This window comes from Aythya ferina (genome assembly GCF_964211825.1).
Source record: "Aythya ferina genome assembly, chromosome: 6".
NCBI classification, from domain to species: Eukaryota; Metazoa; Chordata; class Aves; order Anseriformes; family Anatidae; genus Aythya; species Aythya ferina.
This window is the reverse complement of record NC_140303.1, coordinates 23,024,854-23,051,633: the sequence shown is the minus strand read 5'-3', so window position 1 is coordinate 23,051,633 and position 26,780 is coordinate 23,024,854. Positions and strand designations below refer to the sequence as shown.

Here is a 26,780-nt window from a genome sequence, read left to right as displayed (position 1 = left end):
TCTTTGTTTTCTAGCTAGCAATAGCAGGATTGCTTATGATTTGTAAATAAATGCTCAAAATGTGTTCATGCAAATCTATTGATAGTAATTTGAACGGAGTCTGCTATATGTGAACTGGACAAGGGGATTGTGATTCTGTGGCGGGTGGGGTGGGGTGGGGAGGTGCAAATAGAAGAAAAGTCTGACCAAATACATTTCATTTCAATGATGAAATGAAAATTATTCAGGGTTTGAACTTGTACATTGTTTGTTACTTGTTAGTATCTTTTAAATGTTATTTTACATTCTGTGTTTCTTTTTTTCCAGACCTTTATAGTATTGAATAAAGGGAAGGCAATATTCCGATTCAGTGCCACCTCTGCCCTATACATGTTAACTCCTTTCAATCCTCTTAGAAAAATAGCTATTAAGATTTTGGTACATTCATATCCTTTTCAAGTGGTTAGTCTAAAATTGTAGTCAATGAGATGTTACTTAGTTTTTAAATCATTCTCTGATGCATGTTCCAAGATCAACAGATCTATAGTGCCTTGTCCTTCTTCTCTGTACTATTTCTCCCTTTTTTTTTTTTTTTTTTCTTTTCCCCTTTTTAGTGTTGTTTGTTTGTCATTGGTGGAAGCCAGATATCAGAAGCCAGATAACCAATCATCTTCCTTTACATTTTTTCCCGTGTCTTTCTTCTTCCCCCACCTATTTATTTTTTTCCTTCCCTCTTATTTTTCATGTAATCCTCACATCTTCTTTCATATTTTCCCATCTCACCACATTTTTTTCACAAATAACGGACATATTGCTCAAAATACTTTTAGTTCTTCACTGACACTGTGTTAAAACCAAATCTTTTATCCCAGTTATGTGCTCACATGAATATTTAGTGAAAATAGTTTCATTATTCCTTTCCATTTTTGTATTCAGATCCCACTTGCAGAAGGCTAGTTTGATAGAACTGCTTAGGTTTCTTGTCTTACACATTCTAAGTCCCGTATGTATCCAGCCTGTCACATTTATTTCTTGATCATTATTACCTTATGCATTTGTAATTCTGTAGATACTGTAATTTCAGTCTTCGAGTAGGTCCTGATATTTCCACATTATACGTAGAGATTTGCAAAGGTAAATGGTCATCTCTCATTTTGTCTTTCTCAGTGTTTTGATGTATGACTACAATGGGCATCCCATTGGTCTGATCCCAAATACTGATACAAAGTCATTGAGGGCTTTGACTTCAAAAAGTTTTTTACTTAAGGAGCACATACAAATGTTTGCACACTTATATTTCAGAGGAGTCTACCATAACCACACTGAAAGCAGTTTTCTGTAGTGTTACATAGAGGTATCCTAAGATCATGTAGAATAAACTTTGGAAGGATTTTATAATAATTTTAATATAATGGAAGTCTGATAATTATGATTACCTAATATGTGTTGAATGTTGTTATCAATGGCTAGCCTACAAATGACTTCAGAATCAGTCATAACACTGCATAGTCTGCTTTATATTTGCTTGCTAAAAGCGCCACTACAAATAACTATTTGAGAGTTATATGACATTCTGTAGCATGTAACAGAGCATTATTCAATTACATGGAGTAATGGAAGATCATGGAAGTAAGATGGAAGTAAGATGGTAACACATGTAGTGACCAAAGTCAGAATATTAAAAATCATTGTTTAACATTTTGGGAAGGTACATTCCAGTTATTTCTCACCTGATGAAAGAATAGTGAGGATTTTCAACCGTGAGAAGGTATTTTTTCAAAAAGGGATTGCCTATCTACGTTATGCACTTGTGAAGTAGTCATAATACATTATTTATTATGTTTTAGAATACTGTCTTTTCTCTTCTGCTCCTTTCACTTATTAATTATACAGCAAGAAGCTACGTTCCAAGTAAAAGGTTTGAAATCTGTTTAATGAGATGAAAGACCTGGAGAATTGCTGGCTGTAATGTTGTTAGTTTGACACATCAGAAGGCAGAGGTATTTACTGTTGCTTGAAGGTTTTGTTTTGTTTGGTTAATGTAGACATATAAAGGGATGTGTGAGGAGAATATTACAGTACTTCCCACACTATAATACTCAGATTCCTAGAGTGGAGCACCATGTCAACCTACATTTTAGTTAAATAAACTAAAGCTCTTAAAGTCGAGTTTTGCTCTCTCTTAATTTTAGGTAATGGTGCCATCGTGTGGACATTTTGTGTATCATTGTGCGGTTTTCATTTCTGTGTTCCTATTTTCATTTCTAAGAATGTGTAAGTCCTGTGAGTGAAGGTTTGTAAATCCAGAGTCGTTCTGTCACAATCAGTTAAATTATTTATGACTTGGAATTTTTCTAGAATTTGCACTGAAGCAAAAACAACAACAAAAAACATACATAGAGAAAACAGGTCAGCCTGTTTTGTCTAGGTCATCCAACAAAATTAATGTTTTGTATTACTCCACTAGATTAGAAGCCACTACTTTAAATGTTCAAATTTTTGTTTCAAAAGAAAGAACTCATGTAAGTTAAGTGATTTTTTTGCGTATATATATGTCTAGCTTTCTTTTAATTTTTAGTGTGTGGTTGTTCTCTTTTAACTAAAAAGCAGTGACTATGGATAACATACTCATATTTCCTGAGCATCAGTATAGCAGTGGAGGGATAAATAGCTCCTGATACTGGATATCTGCCAGGCCATGGTGTTGTTTGGTATTCTTTTAATAAGATTTTCTGGCTTACATTCCTTAACTCTTAACCTACGTTATTCAGCATGCTTATCATGTGCACTATTTTGACCAACTGTGTATTTATGACCATGAGTAACCCTCCAGACTGGACAAAGAATGTAGAGTAAGTTAAATGGATTTTCTTTGACATTTCTTTGAATTCAGTAATTTGAAATAAACTACTGTTTATCATGTTATATTAATAAGGATGACATTTACTGACAACAACTACTTTGTGGCATATGCTTTAAACAGCCATTCAGTTGCCAGTTTCTTCTGTGTAAATCAATATATTTTCTAATACTTCCCTCATTACAGATTGTTAAATTTCAATTCTCCATTTGCAACATTAGATGGGTAATATAAGAAGATGAAGCTAGTCTTATGACCATGCAAAAAAGTGGATGATAAATATTTTACACTGCATTCTGTGTTGCGTCTTTGCAAGAACCTGGGGAAATGCACCCTCCTATCTCTTGCAGCAGCCATTACAGATAAAGAGTCCACTGGATGGTGTGTTTAGCATTGTACATCTTTCATTTACCAAAGACAGACCAATAATGAAATGTTAGTATGAAAAATAAGCTATTACAAAAGTATTTAAGGCATTGGCTAATCCTCCCATAGTAAGTAACAGCTAGAAAAAGAAAAGTTCCAATATGGTATCAACACTTTGGTCCCCATATACAATTGGCTCAAAATTTTGTATGGTTCCAAGGCTGCAGTGTGAAACACTGCTCTTGATGGTGCTTCATTTTTGTAATAGCATTTTATGCTTCTGCTGCTTCTTCCCTCCTAACTGCTTTGGATGATAAGTACCAGTTTAATCTGTGGTAATCAACAGGGCTAATCATAGGGCTATTAAAGACAGTGTAGGCATTCTCATTTTGAGTTCAATATGAACTACATGCATTCAGGATGTCTGGCATTTTGTAAGTATTTATGAATAAAGATAGCTAGCTTGAATATTTCTTCATGTCATTATATTATGCCATTTATATATATAATGGAAGTCCTGTCATCGGTTGAGTAAAGTTGTGCAGGAAAAAAACATTTTTTATAGTGATTGAACTGAAGAAAGTTCATACTGGAAAATTGGTTTCAGGTTGAGTCAAGTCTGAAAAGCAGTTCAAACCTTTTAAATGGTTTAATTTGAAAAAGTCTGTTTTATCGTTTTTTCCATTAAAGATACAAATGAAAGTAAATTTCAAAATGACATCATTTGGAGATAGAAAATTTAAGTGGCTCAGAATGACAGAATTAAACATTTTAGCCTTTTATGTTTCAGCCACATTTTTTTTTTTAGTAGCTGAATTTTATTGAAATTGGTAAATATTTTTGGTTGTTCTTGCACAGGATTTTGCATCTGAAAACACTGGGTTTGTTTCAGTACTATGCCTGCCTTGCTGAAGGTGCAGTACTGGGTACAACTACTCTGTAACAAAGTCAATGAGTGATGCTGAGAGGTTAACAGGTTGTGAGATCATGGTACTGTCCAGTATTTCAGTATAAAAACAATATTGAAGAAATACACTTTTAGACCGGAAGCAACTTTTGAAATCACTATGTATTTACATGTATTTTCTTACAACATTGATTTAGATTGGACATAAACATGCACCAATGAAGTAACAGGGAATTTTACATCTGATTCATTGGTGTAGATTATAGAATCTGATCTTTGGCCTACGGATTGTGATGTAGTCTTATAATTGTAATTTGATTCCTACTTCTCCCTTAAGTAATAAATTGTGCAGATGTTTAAAGTTGGTTGTATTTTGCATTAAATTTTTAATGCCACTCAAAGAGAAGAAGATAGGACTAAAGAGCATACTGTGTACAGAAAGCATAAATGTGTTTCTATAAACTCTGTCTTGCATATTTTTCTTAGATACACATTCACTGGAATTTATACCTTTGAATCACTTATTAAAATTCTTGCAAGGGGCTTCTGCTTAGAAGATTTTACATTTCTTCGAGACCCGTGGAATTGGCTAGATTTCACTGTCATTACATTTGCGTAAGTCTCCTTTTTTTTAAAAAAAAAAAATATCTTTCTGATAGCATGAAATTAGTGACTAAAAATTGCCTCATATTTTGTCAGCCAGAACATTTGGAGCCTGGACTTCCTGCGGTTTCAATATGTTTCTTCTACCTCTTTTACACATTTTAGTATTTCTAACTGAGCATGTGCTGCAGAGGCCAGCATGGTGTGTCAGCCTGTTAGAATTGTGAATGCCATCAAGCCTGAACTGTTCATATCCTGTCTCCTTTCTGCATACCAGAATTAAAGGAATCATTCTGACTTCCTGCTAGAAGCTGACCAAATTAGGTTGCAAAAATCAAGTGAATGTGGTTTACTTTGACAAAATTTAATTTAATTTTATGGTCAGAAGGATATTTATAACGCAGGCAAAATACAGTGAACGCTGAAAAGGTCTTAATCAAAGACCCAAGCAAATAGAATAAAATCTGCCTCAATTCTGAGTAACTGTGATTTAATCCTACAGGTATGTAACAGAATTTGTAAACCTAGGCAATGTTTCAGCTCTTCGAACTTTCAGAGTATTGAGAGCTTTGAAAACTATTTCTGTAATCCCAGGTAAGATGTAGTTGGTGTAAGGTGTTAGGCCCCTCGTTTCTCCAATTGTTATTTGTGTGCTGTCATTGTGTTTGTGTGTGAACTCCCCTATTACAGATATGTGACAGAGTTTGTGGACCTGGGCAATGTCTCAGCGTTGAGAACATTCAGAGTTCTCCGAGCTTTGAAAACAATATCAGTCATTCCAGGTGAGAGCTAGGTTAAACACTGAGGCTGACTTTTGTTCTGCAGAGGCTGTACTCATGTTTTTAAAACATAAGCCTTGTTTGCTACACATTGTTAACAAAATAAAAAAGCAGGAATCAAGATACAATTTTATTTAGATTGATTTTTGCTTTTTTTATTAGCTGTGTTTTCTTTTCAAAAAATCAGCCTTTGAGTTTAACAAATTCTTGCATGAGATATTTGCAGTAAACAGCCTATGTGATTTGCATCTTATGACATCAAGCTTTCCTTTATATGTTTTAAATATAAATTAATTTTAAGCTTTCATATTGATGCAAATTTTATCATTTATTACAGGCACTTGATATATCAACTTTAACTCAGTTTCAAATGTCATATATAAAAAATTAATCTCTAAAGGATAGCATGGGCCATGCATGGGGAATTGTTTTAAAGATGTCTTTCTTCTCCAAACCATCATCCCTCTCATATCGTAAGAACATTATTATTAGGTTATCTTTAAAATAAGAATTTATTATGTCTTTGTAATAGGTTTATAAATGCAGAATAATTTTTGAAAAGTTCATATAAGAAAGGTTTGGGCAAGAAGCATCAGCAAAAGCAAACAGTACTTTCCTATGTAAGGTTGAGATAAAGCATGAGTAATAAAATCACTTGTTTTGGCATAAACAATGTGTTTGGTAATAGCTACTTTTTATTTCTGTACACTCTAGAATAAGCATAAATTTACAGCTTTTCACTCATCTTCACAAGTAACCAGTCTTTTCGTGGGTATTATTGTATCACAAACATTAGACTCATTTAGTTGTCATTCTGCATGAAATCTAGAAAAAAATCACATGATTTTTTGTGTGTTTAGTATGTTTAATATCATCATAAAAATCTTTTCTCTTTGCAGGCTTGAAGACTATCGTGGGAGCCCTAATTCAGTCTGTGAAGAAGCTCTCAGATGTTATGATCCTGACTGTGTTTTGTCTGAGTGTATTTGCACTAATAGGGCTGCAGCTGTTCATGGGCAACTTGAGGAATAAATGCCTGCAGTGGCCTCCAGACAATTCTACTTTTGAAACAACTGTTATTTCCTACTTTAATAGCTCTATAGGTGAAAATGGCACATTTATTAATACAACAATGACAACATTTAACTGGGATGAGTACATCGAAGATAGAAGTAAGAATGATACCATTTACTGTATTATTTTTTCTGAAACTTTTTAAAAGTTACAAAAGCATATCAGTATCTTTTCACTGCAATTAAAATGTTGATTCCTAGTCAAGAAACATAAAAGCACTTACAGTTTTTGCAGATTATAGTTTTAATTTTCATTTAAAAAATAAACACTTTGTGTTGTAAATAAAGCAACAGTCAAAATGTAGTTTAATATATTCATGATATTGTACTGGGTACCAACAAAACTTTTTTTTGTTTGTTTTTAACCTTCTACTGTGTAGGACTTTAGAGTAAATCGAAGTTGTGTGTAGGACTTTTAGAGTAAACCCACATTGGAGCACAATGCAGAAATATCCTCCTGAAATAGTGTAACAATTCTAATATGGGATCTGAAATCTGTATAGCTAGATATAATAGCAAGATAATGCCCCAAATGATAAATCCACATTTGGACATCAGTTATCTCACTAATCCTACCGCAGCATGTAAATGAAGCTGCACTGTTTGTTCTGGAACTTGGTTGAGAACATCTCTGCACCATACTCCCTTGCACAGCACAAACATGTCTTTATGAGTATACTGGTCCTATGCATCTAAACATAGCAAAATAAAAACCACATTACATGTTATGTATCTTTTCATTTGTTTCTAATCTGTTGAAAATCAAGAAACTAGTATTTTTTTTCTCTGTTGTACCACGTAATAAGTGTTTTCACCTGAGAATTAAGGTAGTTTAGTTAATGTCACTGTGTTAACAGTGACATCTATAATATATCTGCTCTGTTAACAGAAAAGTCTTAAAACTCAGAACAGCTCTGAAAGTATCCCTAGTGCATTGCTATTCTGTCTTTCATAATGGAAAATAGCTTCAGTCTCTCCTATTTATATATAGTTAATGTATTTAGAGTTTTAACTTTGTAATTAGGCACAATCTTTTTTTTTAATTTTATATAAAAAAAATAATTTTATTTTATTTTTTTTTAATTGTTATAAAGTCTTCATAAATGTTGTAACTGATGAATACATCACTGAAAGTTAGGATCCCTCATTTTAACAGCTAAATGATTTTGGATCCAAGTCTGGTTGCTTTATATACTTTTTAATATACTTATGCTTATACTTCTTAATAGACTTTTTAATATACTTATACTTTAATATATTTATGTATGCTTTTTAATATACTTATCATTTCAGCATGCTAGTAGTCTCATAAAAATGCAGGCTTTGAGAAGATTTTGGATGATAACCTGTTCTTAAAAACCTCCGAAAAATAAATTCTATTGCTATTCTAATCTATTCAATTCTATTCTATCTCATTCAATTTCTTTCCATTCCATTCCCTCTTGAGCTGCTTCTAGTACTACATCACACAAATAGAAAGTTTTTCTGACCTAAGTTTTCTGAATTTCAAATACTGCTTCTTCTGTGATCTTAAGAATAAGATAATAATAGTCTACTTTATATTAATCTTTACAACATTTTAAAACTAATCTTTTCTCTGGTGTTTTCTAAACTAAGCAAACCTATTTTCTTTGTTTCATCTTCTCTGTATCTCTTTGACAATCTTTGCTTTTCTGGACTGTTTCCAATTAGTCTGTTTTATTATGGTTTTCATTTGTTTGTTTTAAGTAAGGTGCTCAAATCTGGTACTTACTCCTCTAGTAAAGGTACAACGTAGTGAGAAGTAATTAGCTCATGCCACAGATCTGACATTCCTATTAATACATCTCAAAATTACACCATTTTTGTAATGTGATGTATTGTTGATTCACAGTCAACTTGTGGTTCATGACAGTCACTGCATCTTTTTGTACAGCAACGGCTGTGGCCAGGTCCTATCTGTTTTGCATGTATGTATTCCATTTTGTCTTGTCAACTGTAGTGTTCTCCACTTGTCTCTGTTGAAATAAATCCAACTGCTTTTAGACCAGCTTGTTAGTTTGCAAAAGTCATTCTAAATTTCAGTCATCTCCTCTCCTAGCTTTATGTCTTCAACATATTTGATGCTTTTTTTTTTTTTTTTTTTTTTGTATTAGGTCTCATCTTGAGCTGTTAATGAAACTTGTTATAAAAACTGTGTATAGTGCAGATCCTTTGAAGATCTTCAGAAAATGCCCTTCTGAATTGAGAGTGGGTCACTGGCAACTGTTTTATCAGAATCATTTTTCAAGCATTTTCTGATGATTCCAGCTGGAACATATCTCCCTTACTTGCTTATGAAAGTGTCATGTAGGACTTGTATCTGTGACTACTGTCCTGACGTTGACAAAGGAGGATACAGGAATAGTTTTATGTACAGCTAATTTTTAATAAGCTCGTATTGACTTTTTTTTTTTTTTTTTACTTTATCAATATCATCTTTATATTGAGAAATCGATCGTTTATTTATTTATTTATTTATTTCAAAATACTGGGCTGAGAATTGAGCTGACTTGACAGTTTATCTGGATACTCTGTTTACCAGAGGAGGAGCTGTGCTGTGCAGAAATGTGAATTGGGCACACAGGCAATTTTGAAAATTCAGCTTGGTGCCTATCTTAATCTTTATACATTTTAAGCTTTTTAAGTAGGAGTAGATCTCTCACAGGGTATGACTATGCAAGCACCTAAATATCTAAAAACCCATTGTCTTCTCATCTTATGTCGGAGAATAGAAGGCAGATGCAGAAGTGATGTGCACAATCTCTTTCTCATTAACATAAGCAGATTTTATGCTGTCTCCATCATATACTGGTTGTGACAGAGCAGAAGCAGTCAATAGGAACTGGTTGCAATTCCCTGCTTGTCTCTTTAGCATTAGCCCTCAGCTTGTTCATGCCAGCTAAGTCAGTCCATGCCAGCTGGCAGTAGATCTCAAGGAAGGAACCATCTGTTTCCTGAGAACAGCCAGAGCATACCTAATTTTGGCAACTTTAGTTTAATATGCCACCTGATCCAAAAATCACCACGAGAGATTCCCATTTTGCTATAAGAGCTCCAAACAAGCAATTGATGGCAAATTGGTTTTAATTTTCTGCATCAAAACAGAGAAAGGAAAGGTGGGAGTGGCTGGGAGAGGAGCAGGAGCAGAAGAAGGACAAGGAGAAAGAGGAGAAAAGAAAGAGAAAAAGAGAAAGAGGGAGGATAGAGAAAGAGGGAAAGAAGGAAAGAAAAAAACAGGAAAGAGAATGAGACAGAAAAAGAAAGAAAAAGGAAGATTGTTGCAGGGGCTTTTTAAACTTTCATCTCTTTAAATTAATTTTAACCTCATTTTATTTGTTAGCCTATTAACAAAATGCATATAGATACTTCAGGTACACTTCTCTGCTATAGAATTTGGTGTAGGTTTTTTTTTTTTTTTTTGGTCATGTATAATAAAAGCTTTGTTTTGCCTTCCACTGCTCAAGTCAAGATCCACTTAAAAATACCTCATGCATGTTGTGTTGTGTTTTCATGCTGCAAAAACTTCAGTACTTTTTCCAGTAATATTTGGATAAACTAGTATGGAATCAATAGTTTTAAATGAGTAACTCTAAATGGTATATGCAAAAATGCTTGAAAAATGCAGGGAATTGCTCTCCTTATTTGTCCTGTTTTCCTGGTATTCATTCACTCATTTGCTGACATAAACAATTTGTTAATCCATCATTTGTATTCTTTCTCAGTTGTGTAGGTTAAACACGGAATAAATCATATGACTACCTTTCTATTCTCTAAAGAAAGACCAACTTGAAGACTATATAATTTTGCTATCAAAACAGTATTTTCCTTTTTTTTTTTTTTTTTTTTTTTAATCTCTGATCATTGTATATTGCAGTTAAACAGTTAGCTCTGCTTATTTCTTCAAAGTGTAAAAGTTTTTGTCATAGTTCAATTTCCCTTAGGGTATAAATTATGTCTTTCTCATCATCCTATTCATTTTTTTTTTTAAACAGATCATTTCTATTTCTTGGAAGGACAAAATGATGCTCTGCTGTGTGGCAATAGCTCAGATGCAGGGTAAGAAAACGGTCGTCATTTTTCATAGTGCATCAAGAAAGAATAATTAGCTACTTAGAATAGCTTAGGTAGCTAACTAAAGCATCAACTGTACCTTAGAGTTTCAAATTACCAATGTTTGGGGATATGAAGCCATACCTAAATATAACCATCTATGTGATTTGAGTTTACACAGGCACTTTCTTCAGAATTTTAGGCTAATTTTGTAAAGGTAATCCCATGGATCCTAAGTGCATAAATGTTACTGCCATTTGGCTGACGACTGTTTATCGTCAGCCGTTCTAGTTGACATTCTTCTCTTGCTTTCTTGATGGAAATTTGTTGATAAGAAAAATTGTGGGGAAGGGTTGATTGCTGTTAGTTATATTATTAAAGTACTGAAATATCAATAGGAAATGGAATTAAAAACTAAAAACTGATTAAGATACATATTTTTGTCCTAGGTATGTAGAATAAAATTTTACTTGTTCATAATTTCATTAGCAACTGGTACTCCTGAACAATTTTGTGATTTTCTATAGAATATCGTAATTTAGAGTAGTTGTTAAAAATAGCATTTCCTCTTCTTTTGTAGTCAATGTCCAGAAGGATATATATGTGTGAAAGCTGGTAGAAACCCCAACTATGGCTACACAAGTTTTGATACATTCAGTTGGGCATTCTTGTCACTGTTTCGATTGATGACTCAGGACTTTTGGGAGAATCTTTACCAGCTGGTGAGGACTTATTAAAATAAACAGCACCATCACCAATACCATTACTACATAGTACTTGCATAGTTATTTTCATTCACGTGTCCCTAAGGCCTTTGGGACACAAATCATCTTCTATTTCATATATGTAAGCTATCTAAAACAACAGGGGCCTTGTCCATGATTTAGGTTTCCATGTGCTATTCAAATACATAGTAAGAAATAGCTGTTACTTTATGAAGGTGGTTAAGAATTATTGTTTCCTTTTCACAAATGAGTAAATGAATTTGTTAATGCTTCTTGCCCAAACGTGGTGTAAATAGATGCTAGTTAAATTGATTTGCAGTCTAGTACAAATATGTTATCTTTGAGAAGGTTACATCTTGTCCCTGAACTATACAGATCCTTACCCTGAAGGACAGTGATGTTGTGCAGCATGACATTTTGTATACTGCATTGTCTTTGTGGCACTGTAGTTTGGGACTGATGAGAGAAGAAGGTAAGATGCTGGCTAGTGGCCCCACTACTGTTAGATTTAAAGGTTATAATACAAAGGTGTAATTGTGGCAGCAACTTCTGTAACATGTTTATCGTTAGTAGAAATTCTGAAGTACTCAAGCTGCAGAATGTTATTCACCTTGACCATAGCAGACATAAAACTTGTGTTTTTGCACATGTAGCCAGGATGTAATACTAGCTACTTGTATGTGGAAAAAATAGCTAAATCATCTTGTGCTAACATAGAGCAATCTTACAATGTATTTCTAAAATATAACACAGATGCAATAGTATATAAAAGTCTGCTAAAAATGTGTATTATTTCCTTTTTCTCCAGACACTGCGTGCTGCTGGGAAAACATATATGATCTTTTTTGTTTTGGTCATTTTCCTGGGCTCTTTCTACCTGATTAACTTGATCCTGGCTGTGGTTGCCATGGCCTATGAAGAACAGAATCAAGCAACCATGGAAGAAGCAGAACAGAAAGAAGCAGAATTTCAGCAAATGCTGGAACAACTGAAAAAGCAACAGGAAGAAGCTCAGGTAATTGTAAAGTAGAATTGCTTTTGCCATTCATGATTGTGATTGAATGTTCACACCTGAGAATAGTTTCAGTCCCCTACTTCTGAATATTACCTCCTCTCTCATAAATTTAAAAAAAAAAAAAAAAAAAAAAAAAAAAAGAGAGAGAGAGACAACCAGTAAACTAAAATTTCAAACAAGAGATTGAAAATATTTTTTTACTGTGAGGGTGACCAAGCACTTGAACAAGTTATCTAGAGATGTTGTGCGATCTGCATGCTTGGTGATAATCAAAAGCTGCCTGGACATGGTCCTGGGCAACTTGCTTTCTGCTTTTGGTGATCCCGTCTGCACTGGGGAGTTGGACAAAATGACCTCAAGAGGTCCCTTCCAACCTCAACCACTCTGTGATTCTGGAAATTGAGGTGGAGATGTGGGAAAATAAACCAACAAACAGGAATTCTTATTTAAGTGACAGAAACAAAACTACTGTCGTTGCTGTGGGAGCAATATTTTGTTTCAGCAACATTTGGCTTTTTCTCTTCTGCAGCTCTCACAGCGTAAGTAGTGTTCAAGTTTTAAATAAAACTGGAAAAAGTGGAGAAAATGGAGAAAATGCTTCTTCTACAGATGTCATGATTACATACTGATTTGAAACTTCTTTTCTTTGTTTGAAAACTCTGAAATCTTTAATAGGATAATAGATTATGTCTGCTTGGCATGTGGCCACACAGAACAGAAGTTGAACTATGTCTTCCGTGTGATCAAATGACTAAAGCCAGCAATAGGGATTTGTTTGTTTGTTTTTACTACAGATTGCAAATAAATATTAATCAAATGCTTCCCAAATGTTTGACTTCAAGCAGCAACAGATCACTAATAGCCTGCAGTTAAACTCAAATCTCCAGTGATTGTTTGCAACACTGAAATTAATAATGTCACACCAACTATTTAGTAGACTAGAGAGTATTGCAAATCCAGCAAAATGGTGCAAGAAAACTTTGCTTCCCATTAACAGGGATTTTCCTGTTGCTTCAGTCTTTTTTCCTTAATTTTACATAGTTTTTCAGGTGAAAAACTCACTGTGACATATTGCTCCAATCTGAAAGAGGTGCTTGTTAACTTGGTTCTACTGACAGCACATTTCTCCCTTGGGCTGCTTTAACTGCTGGTTTATGGAGCAGTGGCAAATTATGGTTCCTGTGGTATTTCACAAATTATACTTCTTATGATACACCGGGTTCAATGAAGCGGGATCACTGCTTTTATTTCAAATTTATTATTTTTTTAAGAGTAGCAATAAATTTAAAATACTGAGTGGTGTGTATTTGTATAAATGTAGTAAATTGCATATGTGCTTGTACATATAGGCAGCAGCAGCAGCTGCAGCAGCTGACTCAAGAGATTATAGTGGAGTAGGTGGAATAGGTGGATTCTCTGAAAGTTCTTCTGAGGCATCAAAACTGAGCTCAAAGAGTGCTAAAGAGAGGAGGAATAGAAGAAAGAAAAAAAAGCAAAAAGAACAGTCTGAAGGCGAGGAAAAGGATGAGGAAGAATTTCGCAAATCCGAATCAGAGGACAGCATCAAAAGGAAAGGCTTCCGATTTTCCATTGAGGGGAATAGACTGACATATGAAAAAAGATTCTCTTCCCCACACCAGGTACCACAGTATTTTTACCTCTTAACATCTTTGTAGTCTAGTCATCGTAGAAACAAACCCCCTGTAATGCAGTTTGGTCTGTTTTTGCAAAAGATACCACAGACTCTAAGTATCTTAAGTCAAAATATAACCAAGCTAATAATTGCAATCAAAGATGAAACTGTAAGAATTTGAGAGATTTTGTTGAATTAATGTCTGAAAAATCAAAGTAATGTGTATTAGTTAGAATGAGTTGTATTTGCAAGTTTCTTCATGAAAAAGAGCACGACAAGGTGGATGTATTCAGAATGATCAGTGGCTTCAAAATTTGGTGCATACATATGAAGGAATTTCATGTTTTCGATGAGAAGAGTGTTAAATTTGGGGTGCAAAAAATGTTAAATGTATCATAAATGTTCAAGTGAAATTTGGCAAATTAATTGATGTGAAACCCTTAATAGTGTTATCTTAAAGGTGGAAATATCTGTGGCAAAGTGGCCTTGCATGTGTTCTCCTACATTGATACATCAGTGACTCAAGAAGAGTGCCATCTGCATCTCCCATTGAGACATTTATTTCATCTGATAGCTTTGTTATGTCATCCATTCTACAGTTATCAGAAACTCCGCTTCATTCGCCCACCTCAGACTGTCCCCTCAGCTGTTCGGGTCTAGATCTCACATCCATTCCGTTCTTTTTCTGCCCCTTTGTGTGACTTTTGCCTCAATATGTCTCTTCCTTTTAACCCCACATTCTTGATTCTCCCTGGTCTTTATGAATTGCTTTCCCCTTCTTTTTAGTAACTATTTCTAAATTCCTTCCCTTTTTATCCTCTTCTATTCCTGTCTCTGGAAAGCCTGTTTCATCACTAAATATAACATGTGCATCCATGTTCTTTTCATATATCACCTTCTCCAGCTCCCATTCTCAGAGAATCTCAAACCTCTTCATCTGTTACTCTCTTATTAAGGACTTTCCTCCTTTGATCAGACTGCGGTGGGACTGTAATGTTTCTAGCTTCCCATATCTACCAAGTCTACTCCTTGCACTTCCTCCCTAACATACTTTTTATTTTTTTTCATAGCGCTGCATCCATTATTTTTTCTTGGTCTGATATTGTTTTATGTTTTAACTGTCTAACTTTGTAAGACTTCATTTCTGAATTTAATTCATGATTTATTCTATTCCTTATACAAATCTTCTCATCTGTATCCATTGACTTCAACTTCATGTTGAAGACCCATCTGATCCTGTAGGTCCTTATTCTTACTCATGTCTTCATTCAAACTGCAGCCTTATTCAGCTGCAGCTCAATTCATCCATACTTTAAGAAATGAAGCATACATCATCCAACTTGCTTCTCTTACCTTTTCATCTCTAAGTTCATATACAGCTGTTTACTATAATAGTCTAGTGCTTCCCTCTCCTCTGGTTTTCCAACCCCAGTTCCTTCCCACTCTGGGTTCTAGCTACCACACTTAACAGAAATTCCACTCACCACAGTTTTTAATAACCTTTTCCTAGACAAAACTCAGGTTTATATCTCATTTTTGACATCTTCCTTGACATTTCACGTGCTTTCAATGTAACTGACCATTATGTTCTTCTTGAAAACTTATTCTTCCTAACATTCATTATTTTGTCTCCTCTCGGTTCTGGTTTAGTTGTGCTTTAGAAGATTCCTTTACCTTCTGACAGTTTTCTAAGGGATTTCCACAAGGCCCTGTTGCTATTTCCCTACTCTCTCTTTTTTATTTATTTATTTAATTAATTAATTTTATTATTATTTTTTTATTTTTAACTCTACTCTGGACCCACAGCTGTGAACAATTTTTAACTTGGACCTCTTTCTGTGTCCCAGTTACTGCTGTATTCATCAAGAATGTTGTTACACAGAACACTAACCTATCTCATTGCTTTTACCTAATCTGCTAGTTAACATACCTACCTATAGATATTTTCAATACTGTAAAACATACTGTGCTTAAAGCTCATCCCAACCTACCTTGTCTACTTACGGTAAGCAAATCAAGTCACAGCTTTGACTGACCCATGCCAGCATCCATAACCTCCTGTTAAATTTTCAAACTAGTTTTTTTGAGCTCTTTCTGGTGTGCTGCCCCCCATGCTTGGAAGAATCTTCCATGAGTTTCCACAGAACACTTCATTGCTTTCCTCAAATCCCTCTTTAAAACTCTCTTTTACCATGCTGCCTACAGAAAGCTTAACAGGGAAGTGACTTCAGGTGAGCTAAGACCACTGTTTATCATACCCATCAATTTTGCCTCTTCATATTCCCTCTCTTTTTGTATCCATCTGTTGTGTTACACTTAGATAATTTATTTGCAGAGTGCCTTTTTGTTCTGCATTTTGCAATGCCTAGAACAATGGGACTCAGGTCCATAAAAATAAGTTGCAGAAGAGAAACAGACACTGCTTTGTTATGTATCCTCTCTGCTGTTCATAGTGGTCTTGGGTGAAATCAGGTGCTAATGCTGGTCATTCAAGTCAAGAGAATCACTAACATGAATTAAAGTTAAGCACATGTATAATTGCAAGATTGGAGCTTTATTTTGACTGATCCTGAAAAGATCCACCCATAGCAGAACATTTACTCATATGAGTAATCTGATGAGGATTAGTGAGACTGTTCATAGAAATATGCATACATATCTTTGCGTATTCAGGATAACTAACAATTTTGAAAATAAATAAAAATCTTATTGGGGCCTATTTGAACAATACCTGAAAAAAAAAAAAAAAAATTAAACTGGGCAGTATTTGGGAGCTACTTCTGTGCACAGACTGAGTCACAGGAAATATGCCAAAAAAATTATTTACTCAGCCTGTCAGACTAATCCCAACCTGGATAAATAGTGTCTAGATGTGCTTACTCAGTTTATGAACAGTTGGTAATAAAGCAGGCAGAATGGCAGAGGAAGCAATTCTGTCAAGCAGTTTCTTTTACTGTAATTAAACTGGTTGTTTTCATATAGCCAAAGTAGTAAAATAACTAGTCTTTGTCTGTCACTTATGTGCTCTTTGTTTACTACCCAAAAGGGAGTGTACTGGGGGAGGTTGTATATTAGGGTTGTTCATTTCCTTGTAGATGACCTTACCCTTTAAGACATATTAACACTGTGTTTTTTTCCCCTGTATGAAAGTGTTGTATTTAACATAATTTTCATCTGATAATCGCTGTTTTTATTTGCCTACAGTCTTTGCTGAGCATTCGCGGCTCCCTGTTTTCCCCAAGGCGCAATAGCAGAACAAGTCTTTTCAGCTTCAGAGGTCGAGCAAAGGATGTAGGATCAGAAAATGACTTTGCTGATGATGAGCACAGCACTTTTGAAGACAATGAGAGCAGAAGAGATTCTCTCTTTGTTCCTCATAGACATGGTGAACGGCGCAACAGTAACATTAGTCAGGCCAGTAGGTCATCCAGGACAGTACCTCCGCTTCCAGTGAACGGGAAGATGCACAGCACTGTGGATTGCAATGGAGTAGTTTCTTTAGTCGGTGGGCCTCCAGCTCTGACATCACCTACTGGACAGCTTCTGCCAGAGGTGATGATTGATAAAGCAGCCACTGCTAGCAATGTAAGGAAGTCTGCAGTAGCTCAGGCATTATGTCCTCTCCCTGTGTAACCAACTACTGTTTCTATGAAATTTAGTCACTTGAGAAAAATTCCCTTTTTGGCCAAGATGTGAATGCTCCTTTTATATATTCCAGTTATAAGCTGAAGAAGAAACTGAAGTTGTCTAGCTCTCATTAACTAGATAAGTGAAAATATATGTTAGTTCACTAGAATCAACAAAATAGCATAGGAAACCATTGAATAAATGTAGCACATGTCATCTAATAACCCATGTGTTCATTATACTAACTGAAGAGGTTATGTATTTGCATATCAGACAGGATATCAAAATTTATATATGTATATGTGAATTATATTAATGGAATATATTAAATGAGCATTTAACCTCCCACTGACCATACCTGAAACTTTTAATATAATATCTGATAGGACAACTTATGCTAGTTAGTGTTCCTATTGAATTGATAATTTTCCTAGTGATTTTTTTTTGGTGATGTCAACATTAAGAAATATTTTTGTCTTATTTGTTTTGAAATGTGTGCTAGGAAGTTAATAACTTCAAAGTTATCTTAATAAAATACACTTATACTTTGTACTCTTACAGCTAGCTGTGTGGGCTGTGCATTTTCATGTTTAGAAAAATACTTCACTGCCTAATATGAAGGATATATATGGCAGAGTTCACTGACAAGCATTATGGAACTTTTAAAAGTAAAAAATGCATGAATCTGTTTTAAAGTCTCAGCCCTGTTTCAGCAAAATAGTTACAAGCACATTATCTGAGCACAAGAGCAGTCCTACAGATGCATTTGACCATTTGCTGTATACAAAAATAGGCATTACATTATTTTCTTGCAAAACAACAATGTAAATGGAGCATGAGGCAGGACACCAGAGTGTTTGAAACATTTTACTTTTATAATAATTTACAGTGTTATGAAATGAAAAATTGATAGGCTAGTTTATCAGTGTTTTATTTTCAGGGCACTACTACAGAAACTGACTTAAGAAAGAGACGGTCTAGTTCTTACCATGTTCCTATGGACTACCTAACAGATCCTAGTGCAAGGCAAAGAGCAATGAGTATAGCCAGCATGCTTACAAATACAATGGAAGGTATGTAAAATAGAATTTTTGTATTATGATACAATTACTATTAAATGTATGACACACTAAGTGTTCGTGGTGTTTAAAGGTAGCTATGTGAACCTAGAGGTAAAGACAAGGTGAGGTTTGTATATAGGGGTAGTTATTTTGTTTGTTTGTTTATTTTTTAATATGGACTGATATATTTGGAAAAGAAATCAAGCTTTCAGTATAGGTTTGACATGGAAGCAGCAAGCTTCCAAGAAAAATGCAAGCAGAAAGCAATTGATCAATGCAGTGTTTCTCTAGAGGAGTTGTGTTTTAGGGTAAAAGTTCTATTTAGATTACTGAAATGGCTATGCTTCTTGCAGTAGAACAATCCCCTTCTACCAGTTCACCAGACATGCTGTTTCACAAAGGAAAGGTAACATTGCTCTTTCTGTAAGACTAAATACAATGATTCCAAAACATGGAATTAAAAAACTATATGCAACAAAGGGCAAAATGTTGTTCTGAGGCTTATATGACTATGCCCAAGATAGCAAATGGGCACGTTTGCACATTTGGGCCATAATTTTGTCTAAATGGTTGTCTCACTTTAGACTCTTTCTAAGAGTTTATCCTTCCTGAGTAAAATTTGATATATTTTATTCATTCTATACATGCCAGATTCCTAAGGCAAATTTTTACTTTGCATCCTATGCAGCATTTATTTGTAAGTGGTTATTTTATATATTGAATATTTGGTATTCATTTCACATCAAATCTAAAATATAGTGGAACAGACTATTTTTAATTTTTATTTATTTATTTATTTATTTATTTATTTATTTTTGACTGGACGTTAGCCTTGGTTTCAAAAGAAAATACGTAGGTCTAATAAGCAGGACTGGTAATATGTTTAAATAGAGAAATATGTTTAAAATGTTATTTACCTTTTTCTCTCTAGAACTTGAAGAATCAAGACAGAAATGCCCACCATGCTGGTACAAATTTGCTAACACTTGCTTGATTTGGGACTGTTGCACTCCCTGGCTGAAAGTCAAACATATTGTAAATTTGATTGTGATGGACCCATTTGTTGATCTGGCCATTACTATCTGCATTGTTCTTAATACCCTGTTCATGGCCATGGAACACTATCCAATGACAGAACAGTTCAGTGGTGTGCTTTCAGTAGGAAACCTTGTAAGTCTTTCATGATGTACAATGTATGTCAAATGCATTTTTCTTAAATAATTCTCATGTAACCTATGTACGTATGTTTAAAAGAAAACGTTAACTAGGTATTAATAGGCTTGGGATTATTGAATTTAAATTTAAGCTGTAAAGTGCCTCTTTGTTGACATTTGTGGATTTATCCATTCTTGCTTTAAGGAATTTAATTCTCTTCCTTTTGTAAAAGGTGGTAAGATTTATTGAATCAATATACATTTTGATTTTTAGAACCCTCAGCTTCTGTCATTGAAGCTAGTTACAGAAATTTATGTAATGTTTTCTCCGGAATGAACACTTACAAATTGAAAGAATCTTTGGATCCAATCCCACACCTTTTCTGCTCCTCACTAGCACCTTCTAATGTCCTGTCTGTAGAGGGGAAAAACCCAGTGAGCACAGCATATATTCTGTGACTTCACAGAATGAAATAGGTGATGAAATAGGATGACAGTGCTATTAACTTTTTTTCTTAATAAAATAATTGTCCCTCTTACAAAGTTATCTTTACCCCTAGAAGCAAAAAGATGAGATGTCACAAGGACAAAGATGATATTTGAGAAGAAAAAAATGAGTATTAAAATCAGAAGAGATTCTATGTATCAGTATTTATGCATGTGTATTAACTGCATGAAAACATTTTTCTCCTTTCTTCTTTGGCAACCACACACTGAGATGCATATGTAAGCTTCAAATCTGAATTTAATTCCTAACCAAATCTATTGCAATATAGGGAAGGTATTCAGATTCATCATGGATTGCTCGCTGAGCAAACCTAACAAAGGTTGAATCTGACAGTTTTATTATATAATATTTTATATATAAGATATAAACATTATAGTATTTTCTCATTAAAATGGACTAAGAAACTGTATTTTCCTTGCAGGTGTTTACTGGAATTTTCACAGCAGAAATGTTTCTCAAGATAATTGCCATGGATCCTTACTATTATTTCCAAGAGGGCTGGAATATTTTTGATGGTTTTATTGTGAGTCTTAGTTTAATGGAGCTTGGCCTTGCAAATGTAGAAGGATTATCTGTCCTTCGATCATTCCGATTGGTAAATATACTAAATAAAATACGTTTCTATATTTTTTTTATATATTTGTGCATTTATGTCATGCATTTTTCATTCGTACGTTATATATTTGGCTGAGTCAGAAGTTCCTTGCATAAGAACTTACAAAATACGGAATTCCATACCACTTAATGGCAAATATTTATTATGTCAAGTTTGTTTTATACATTATCTTGATAATACCTATTTCTCCTTCAAAACATTGTCATGATCAATTTTGTTTGCAGCAGGGGTGTGCTTTAGGAATTAACCTTTTAAATAGTGGTATCTTTTAGAGTCTTTTTTTTTTTTTTTTTCATAAATGAGGGAATAAAGAATGCAAGAGCCACAGACCATCACAACCTGTGACTGAAGAAGATAAGTAAACCACTTAGTAAATAACTAATTAATTAATAAAAGTTTATCAACTATTTAGCTGATAAGCTTCCATTACCAGTTTGCTTACCATAACCATCCAGTTTGCTTACATGGTCAGTTTTAGAAGAAAGCAGTGTTAAGAATTTTCTTTGGATAGAAAATATATATTTTCTGTTCTGAAATCACTAGAGTATCTCTGTCTGTTGTTAGATATCTCTGACATGAATAGGAACTTGAAAAGACTTGGTCTTGCTGAAGACTGGGCAAGGATGCAATTTGATATTCAAATCCTTTTTAAAAAGACATAAACAATAAGAGAAATTAAACTAGAGTTCCTGGTCATCAACTCCTGCCTTAAATAAAGCAACCCTCCCAAAAATAATTAAATAAATCCCCTCTGAAAAAGTTTTTTTTTTTTTTTTTTAATCTATTTGCTGGTTCTCCATATAGCATTATATTGTCTTTTTCCCTAAGTCTAGTATCTGTCTGGATTGACTTCTCCCTCAGTAATAGAGTTTTGTATTTTCCTTTGCATCTATATGTATTTTAATTATGTCTCATTCCATTAAATAACATTTACATTTAAATTCCTTTGATTGTAACACTTGCTATATTTTTCCAATTACGTCAATTTTTGTCTGTTTTAATTTGCACTTTAATATACCATATTTTTTTGTCCGCTTTTCTCAATGTTGCATGGTAAACTTTATAAGACACACATGATGCTTATTTTTCACGACGGAAAAGGTGGTGTAAAAGATACTTGTAAGTAACTTCTATGCCTGTCATTAAAAACTCTAGCTTGTTTCTCCTTTTAGGAAAACCATTTCTTCCATCTCTCTGCTAATGAACAAGAACGGGATCTGAAAGTGTCTGAACACTAATAATCTTGTTAAGCTGATCACATTCCACAAGCACTGATTTATTTTTTGTAGTATTCTCTTAGAATTGACTGAAGGAGAAAAGACAGTTTTGACCAATTTGTCTGTAGATATCTACAGTTATCAAAGGAGGCAAAGGCTGAATTGGAGACTTTACAGTTACATTTTATTTATTACAATTAACAACATGAATAACTGTGTACCTTTCTTCTGTTTTGCAGCTTCGAGTTTTCAAGTTGGCAAAATCTTGGCCAACTCTAAATATGCTCATTAAGATTATTGGCAACTCAGTGGGGGCTTTGGGGAACTTGACCCTTGTGCTGGCCATCATTGTGTTCATTTTCGCTGTGGTTGGAATGCAGCTGTTTGGGAAAAGCTACAAGGAATGTGTCTGCAAGATCTCCAGTGATTGTGAACTTCCACGCTGGCACATGCATGACTTTTTCCACTCTTTCTTGATTGTGTTCCGAGTGCTGTGTGGAGAATGGATAGAAACAATGTGGGACTGCATGGAGGTTGCAGGCCAAACTATGTGCCTTACTGTCTTTATGATGGTCATGGTGATTGGAAACCTAGTGGTATGTAATCAATGGGAGTTTTTAAAAAGTTTTAGAATGTTTTTCCTATTTTTCACAGTTTAGAAATAAGAGAGATGGAGACTGAAGAACTTTAGGAAATTGTTTAATTCATTTGCCCTTTCTCTACACAAAGTTCAAATATACCTTGATCAGTTTGTCTACCTCTTTTAAGTCTTCACTGAGTTAGTAACATCTTTGATAAGATCAGTGCTAAATTATTTTCATAAAATATTGTCATAAAGATGCCTTTGAAAAAATCTAGCTTAAATCACCTTTGCAGCCAATTAGACTGCCTGGTATCTATAATCATGCAAAACAATTGGTCTTCATGACAACATTTTTATTACCTAAAGTAATAAAAATTCCACTTTCAGTCTTCTACTTCTGAAACAGAATAAGCCTAGATGTTAAACTTTTTCTCATAAGTGATGCTTTCTAAACTGCTTAATCCTCTTATTGCGGGCCTTTGAATTCCTCCCAAGTGCCATTTTCTGGGTAGAGGCACAAGTGTTGAATAATTTGGAATAATTGTACTCCATGTCTTACACATACCATTCCTATTTATACATCCCCAAATTACATACCAAATTTCTGTACCAGCATTGCTCTCCTGAGAATGTGACTGAATGTGTGAAACAGATTCCTAAAACCAAAATATATCACATCTGTTGATTTTTTCTCTATTAGCTAGTTTTCAAGCACAAAACAAAACCAGACTGAGGTATTCTGGACAAATATATAATTTATTATATTCTGAATTAGACACACTGAAATTATGGTCTTCTGAATTGTAGAAAACTGGAGTCTACCTGCATTCCCCTTGCCTATGAACACTACCGAGGAAATGACTTACATGGCTTGCATACTACATACCGTGTTGTGTCCTGTTTCCCTGTGTCATTCTCCATTTTGAGAAGCAGACCTGCAAGACTTCCAGTGTGGAGGAGAAAGTCATGGAAGAGTTTAGATTTTCACCTATATTAGTCAAGTTCTGGAAGCTAATTTAATAATTAAGTTTTTGTCAAATTATAATAAAAGGGGATAGTAAGTGGATTGGAAATAACAGAAAGAAAGTGGTTTGAAATAAAGTGCTAGCTGTGATATAAAAAATATGTCATATCAAACAACCCATAATGGAATTACTTGTATGAGTTTAAAATAAGAGATCCAGGTTATTTTCTCTTTACTGTCTTTTAGGTACTCAACCTCTTTCTGGCCTTGCTGCTGAGCTCCTTTAGTTCAGACAACCTTGCTGCTACAGATGATGATAATGAAATGAACAATCTACAGATTGCTGTGGCAAGGATTCAGAAGGGCATAGACTATGTGAAGAGAAAAGTGCGTGAATTCATCCAAAAAGCCTTTGTTAGAAAGCAAAAAGTTTTAGATGAAATCAAACCTCTTGAAGACCTAAACAACAAAAAAGACAGCTGTATTTCCAATCACACGATAGTAGAAATAGGTAAAAACCTTGCCTATCTTAAAGAAGGGAATGGAACTACGAGTGGCATAGGCAGCAGCGTGGAAAAATATGTTGTTGATGAAAGCGATTACATGTCATTCATAAACAACCCAAGTCTCACTGTGACAGTGCCAATTGCTGTCGGCGAATCTGATTTTGAAAACTTAAATACAGAAGAGTTTAGCAGCGAGTCAGACCTGGAAGAAAGCAAAGAGGTAGGACTATTTCTATGTTAAAAATAATCCAATCCTTCTTACTCTTCTAAACATACTAGTGTATAACACAGTGTACAAACTTGTATTTAAGATAAATTGACATAAGATTGCAAGTTTTGAATGAGATGGTAGTAAACGATTCTACTTACCTTAAAAATCAGATAGTATAAAACAATTTTAAAGTAAATTAATATTCTTTTTTTTTTTTTTTTTCCCATTTTATTTAGTTAATTCACTTACAAGAAAATGAACTAATTTAATAGCCTTGGATACCAAAACTCTTATAAAATGTGGGGGGTGAGTTGTGCAAGTATCTTGATACTTACTTCATCAGTTTAGTTATCTATTCTTTTGTCTGCTTTCTGGAGGGCCTCCTGTCAAATAAATTGTTCATTCTGATGCTTTTAACTATTTTGACATAGTCAAAAAACGTCTGTATACGTCATAAGTATATTTGAATATTGGACTAGCATCACTAGATGATTTCATCTCAATCACTGTCAACCATCTGATGGTAGTAGAACTGCTGAAGAAGTGAAGTAGTGATCTGGCGGTAAAAAATAAAAAATTACAAAGCTTTATGTCTCAAAAAATGTTATGAGGCTTTATACCTCAGTATAAGATCATATGGTTACCCACTGTCATTTTTAAAGCTTTAAGATGTTTGAATATGATACCTACTGTGAAAAATAGTAAAACGCACCTCTGTCTGGCACAATGTGGTGCCAAGTGGATGACTCCAAGCTAGCAGTTAGTGAGTAACAGTGGATGCCAAAGTTATTCTTACTGTGTTAAGCCTGTGCAATTGTACATGATAGAGGAACACTGCCTCATGCAGTAAGTCTGTGCTATGTTCAGTAGCAATGCTAGTTCATTCAGAATTAGCATGGGCATTTTTGAGCAGTACTGCATGCTGTGGTGTAGACATAAACTAACATAAAGAAGTTCATAAATGATTTTCTCACACTTGAATCTGAGGATATAAATATGGATAAGATTCTAATAATTCTTACCCCTAGATCCTTTCTTGCACTGTCTGCATCACACTTTTAGTCACATTTTCTTGTCTCTCCAGAAATTTCTTCACTTTTCTTTCAGAAATACATTGTTGTGGGTAGGGTTTTGTTTTGTTTTGTTTTGTTTTGTTTTTATATTGTTTCTACTAGTGTTTCTCTTACTTTTCATGTCCTTGGGGGGGGTCTACAACAAAGCAGAAGTTCTATTAATTAGCTCTTTAATTGTTCTGTGTAAAGAAGAGGGTGATGATATGAAAATTTATTGGTCTTGAATGTAGGACGTTGATTGATTCCATTCTATCTTTGTGCTTAAGATGAGACAAGGAAGCTTCTTCAGGCACCTTACAACACACAGGGCATTGTTCTATCATTCTATTGTTCTATTGCTCCATTGTTAAGTGTTTCAAAGTTTACTGCTGACTAATGACCAGAAAATTCTACTGCTAATCTGATGAATTTCCACCTAACAGTGAGATTATCCATAACATTTGCATATCACAATAATGTCACAGGTCATTTTTCTCTCTTACTCTAAATTGTGTTGTTTCTTGATATAGGCCTGGACCTTCTGGGTTTTTTCTTTATGGTCCGGCTAGTCATCTTCAAGCACATCCATAATTTTCAGTCTTTTCCTTGCTTAGCAACTAGTGATATCCAGAAGGTGTACTAAAAGTTTGGGAATAAAGTGTAATTTGGGAAAATTACATTCCAATACTAGGAAACCAAATACTTTGGAGTTCTTCATCACAAAATATTTATTGCTATCTCTGTTGAGTAGCAATCTGTCATTCTGCATTTGTCTGTAAAGTTAATATTAGTACAGTATTCCTATTGATTTCAAAGATGCTGTCAGCGTAGGCCTATGATTTTTAATAAAATATTCTAAATACTTCAATTAGAAAGTGTGAAGAAGATACTGTTTATGCTGCAGGTTACTGGCAATGATGCTTCAGATGGTATTACTATATGAGTGGTACTGAAAGAAAATTTTCTGGCAGATATAGTCTGAGATGTTGACTATTAAGTCCTGTTAGGATCAAAAGTATGCACTCAGAAAAGCGTTACTCTAAACTCTCCTCTCTTCACTGCTTATTCTGAGATCCTGTCTGCAGGTTAATTCCTGGTAGTAGTAAACCATGTTTTAAGATGTGCTGTAAACTTTTCCTGTGGTTGGTTGTTTTTTGTTTGTTTGTTTGTTTTTTGTTTTTAATGGTTATGAAGCTATGCAAATATTAGATTTATTTTATGTTTTATGTTACAGAAAGAAGGACTTTAAACATTTTCACAGTGATTATTT

At 34.2% G+C, this 26,780-nt stretch overlaps 1 protein-coding gene across 3 annotated transcripts in view; it reads left to right on the top strand.

Moving 5' to 3' along the window:
- Positions 1–26,780, top strand: part of SCN2A (sodium voltage-gated channel alpha subunit 2) — a 78,401-nt gene that overhangs the window by 24,256 nt on the left and 27,365 nt on the right. The window contains exons 3-17 of one of the 3 annotated variants that reach the window (XM_084524039.1): positions 307–425; positions 2,742–2,831; positions 4,599–4,727; positions 5,406–5,497; positions 6,394–6,666; positions 10,581–10,644; positions 11,219–11,360; positions 12,172–12,378; positions 13,728–14,018; positions 17,216–17,596; positions 18,579–18,711; positions 19,631–19,869; positions 20,783–20,956; positions 22,434–22,790; positions 23,988–24,467. In XM_084524039.1, the coding sequence (XP_084380165.1) occupies positions 307–425; positions 2,742–2,831; positions 4,599–4,727; positions 5,406–5,497; positions 6,394–6,666; positions 10,581–10,644; positions 11,219–11,360; positions 12,172–12,378; positions 13,728–14,018; positions 17,216–17,596; positions 18,579–18,711; positions 19,631–19,869; positions 20,783–20,956; positions 22,434–22,790; positions 23,988–24,467 (3,171 nt within the window). Of the gene's footprint in view, positions 1–306; positions 426–2,741; positions 2,832–4,598; positions 4,728–5,217; positions 5,310–5,405; positions 5,498–6,393; positions 6,667–10,580; positions 10,645–11,218; positions 11,361–12,171; positions 12,379–13,727; positions 14,019–17,215; positions 17,597–18,578; positions 18,712–19,630; positions 19,870–20,782; positions 20,957–22,433; positions 22,791–23,987; positions 24,468–26,780 lie in introns of all 3 variants that reach the window. The other 2 variants (XM_084524040.1, XM_084524038.1) reach the window with 2 other exon arrangements.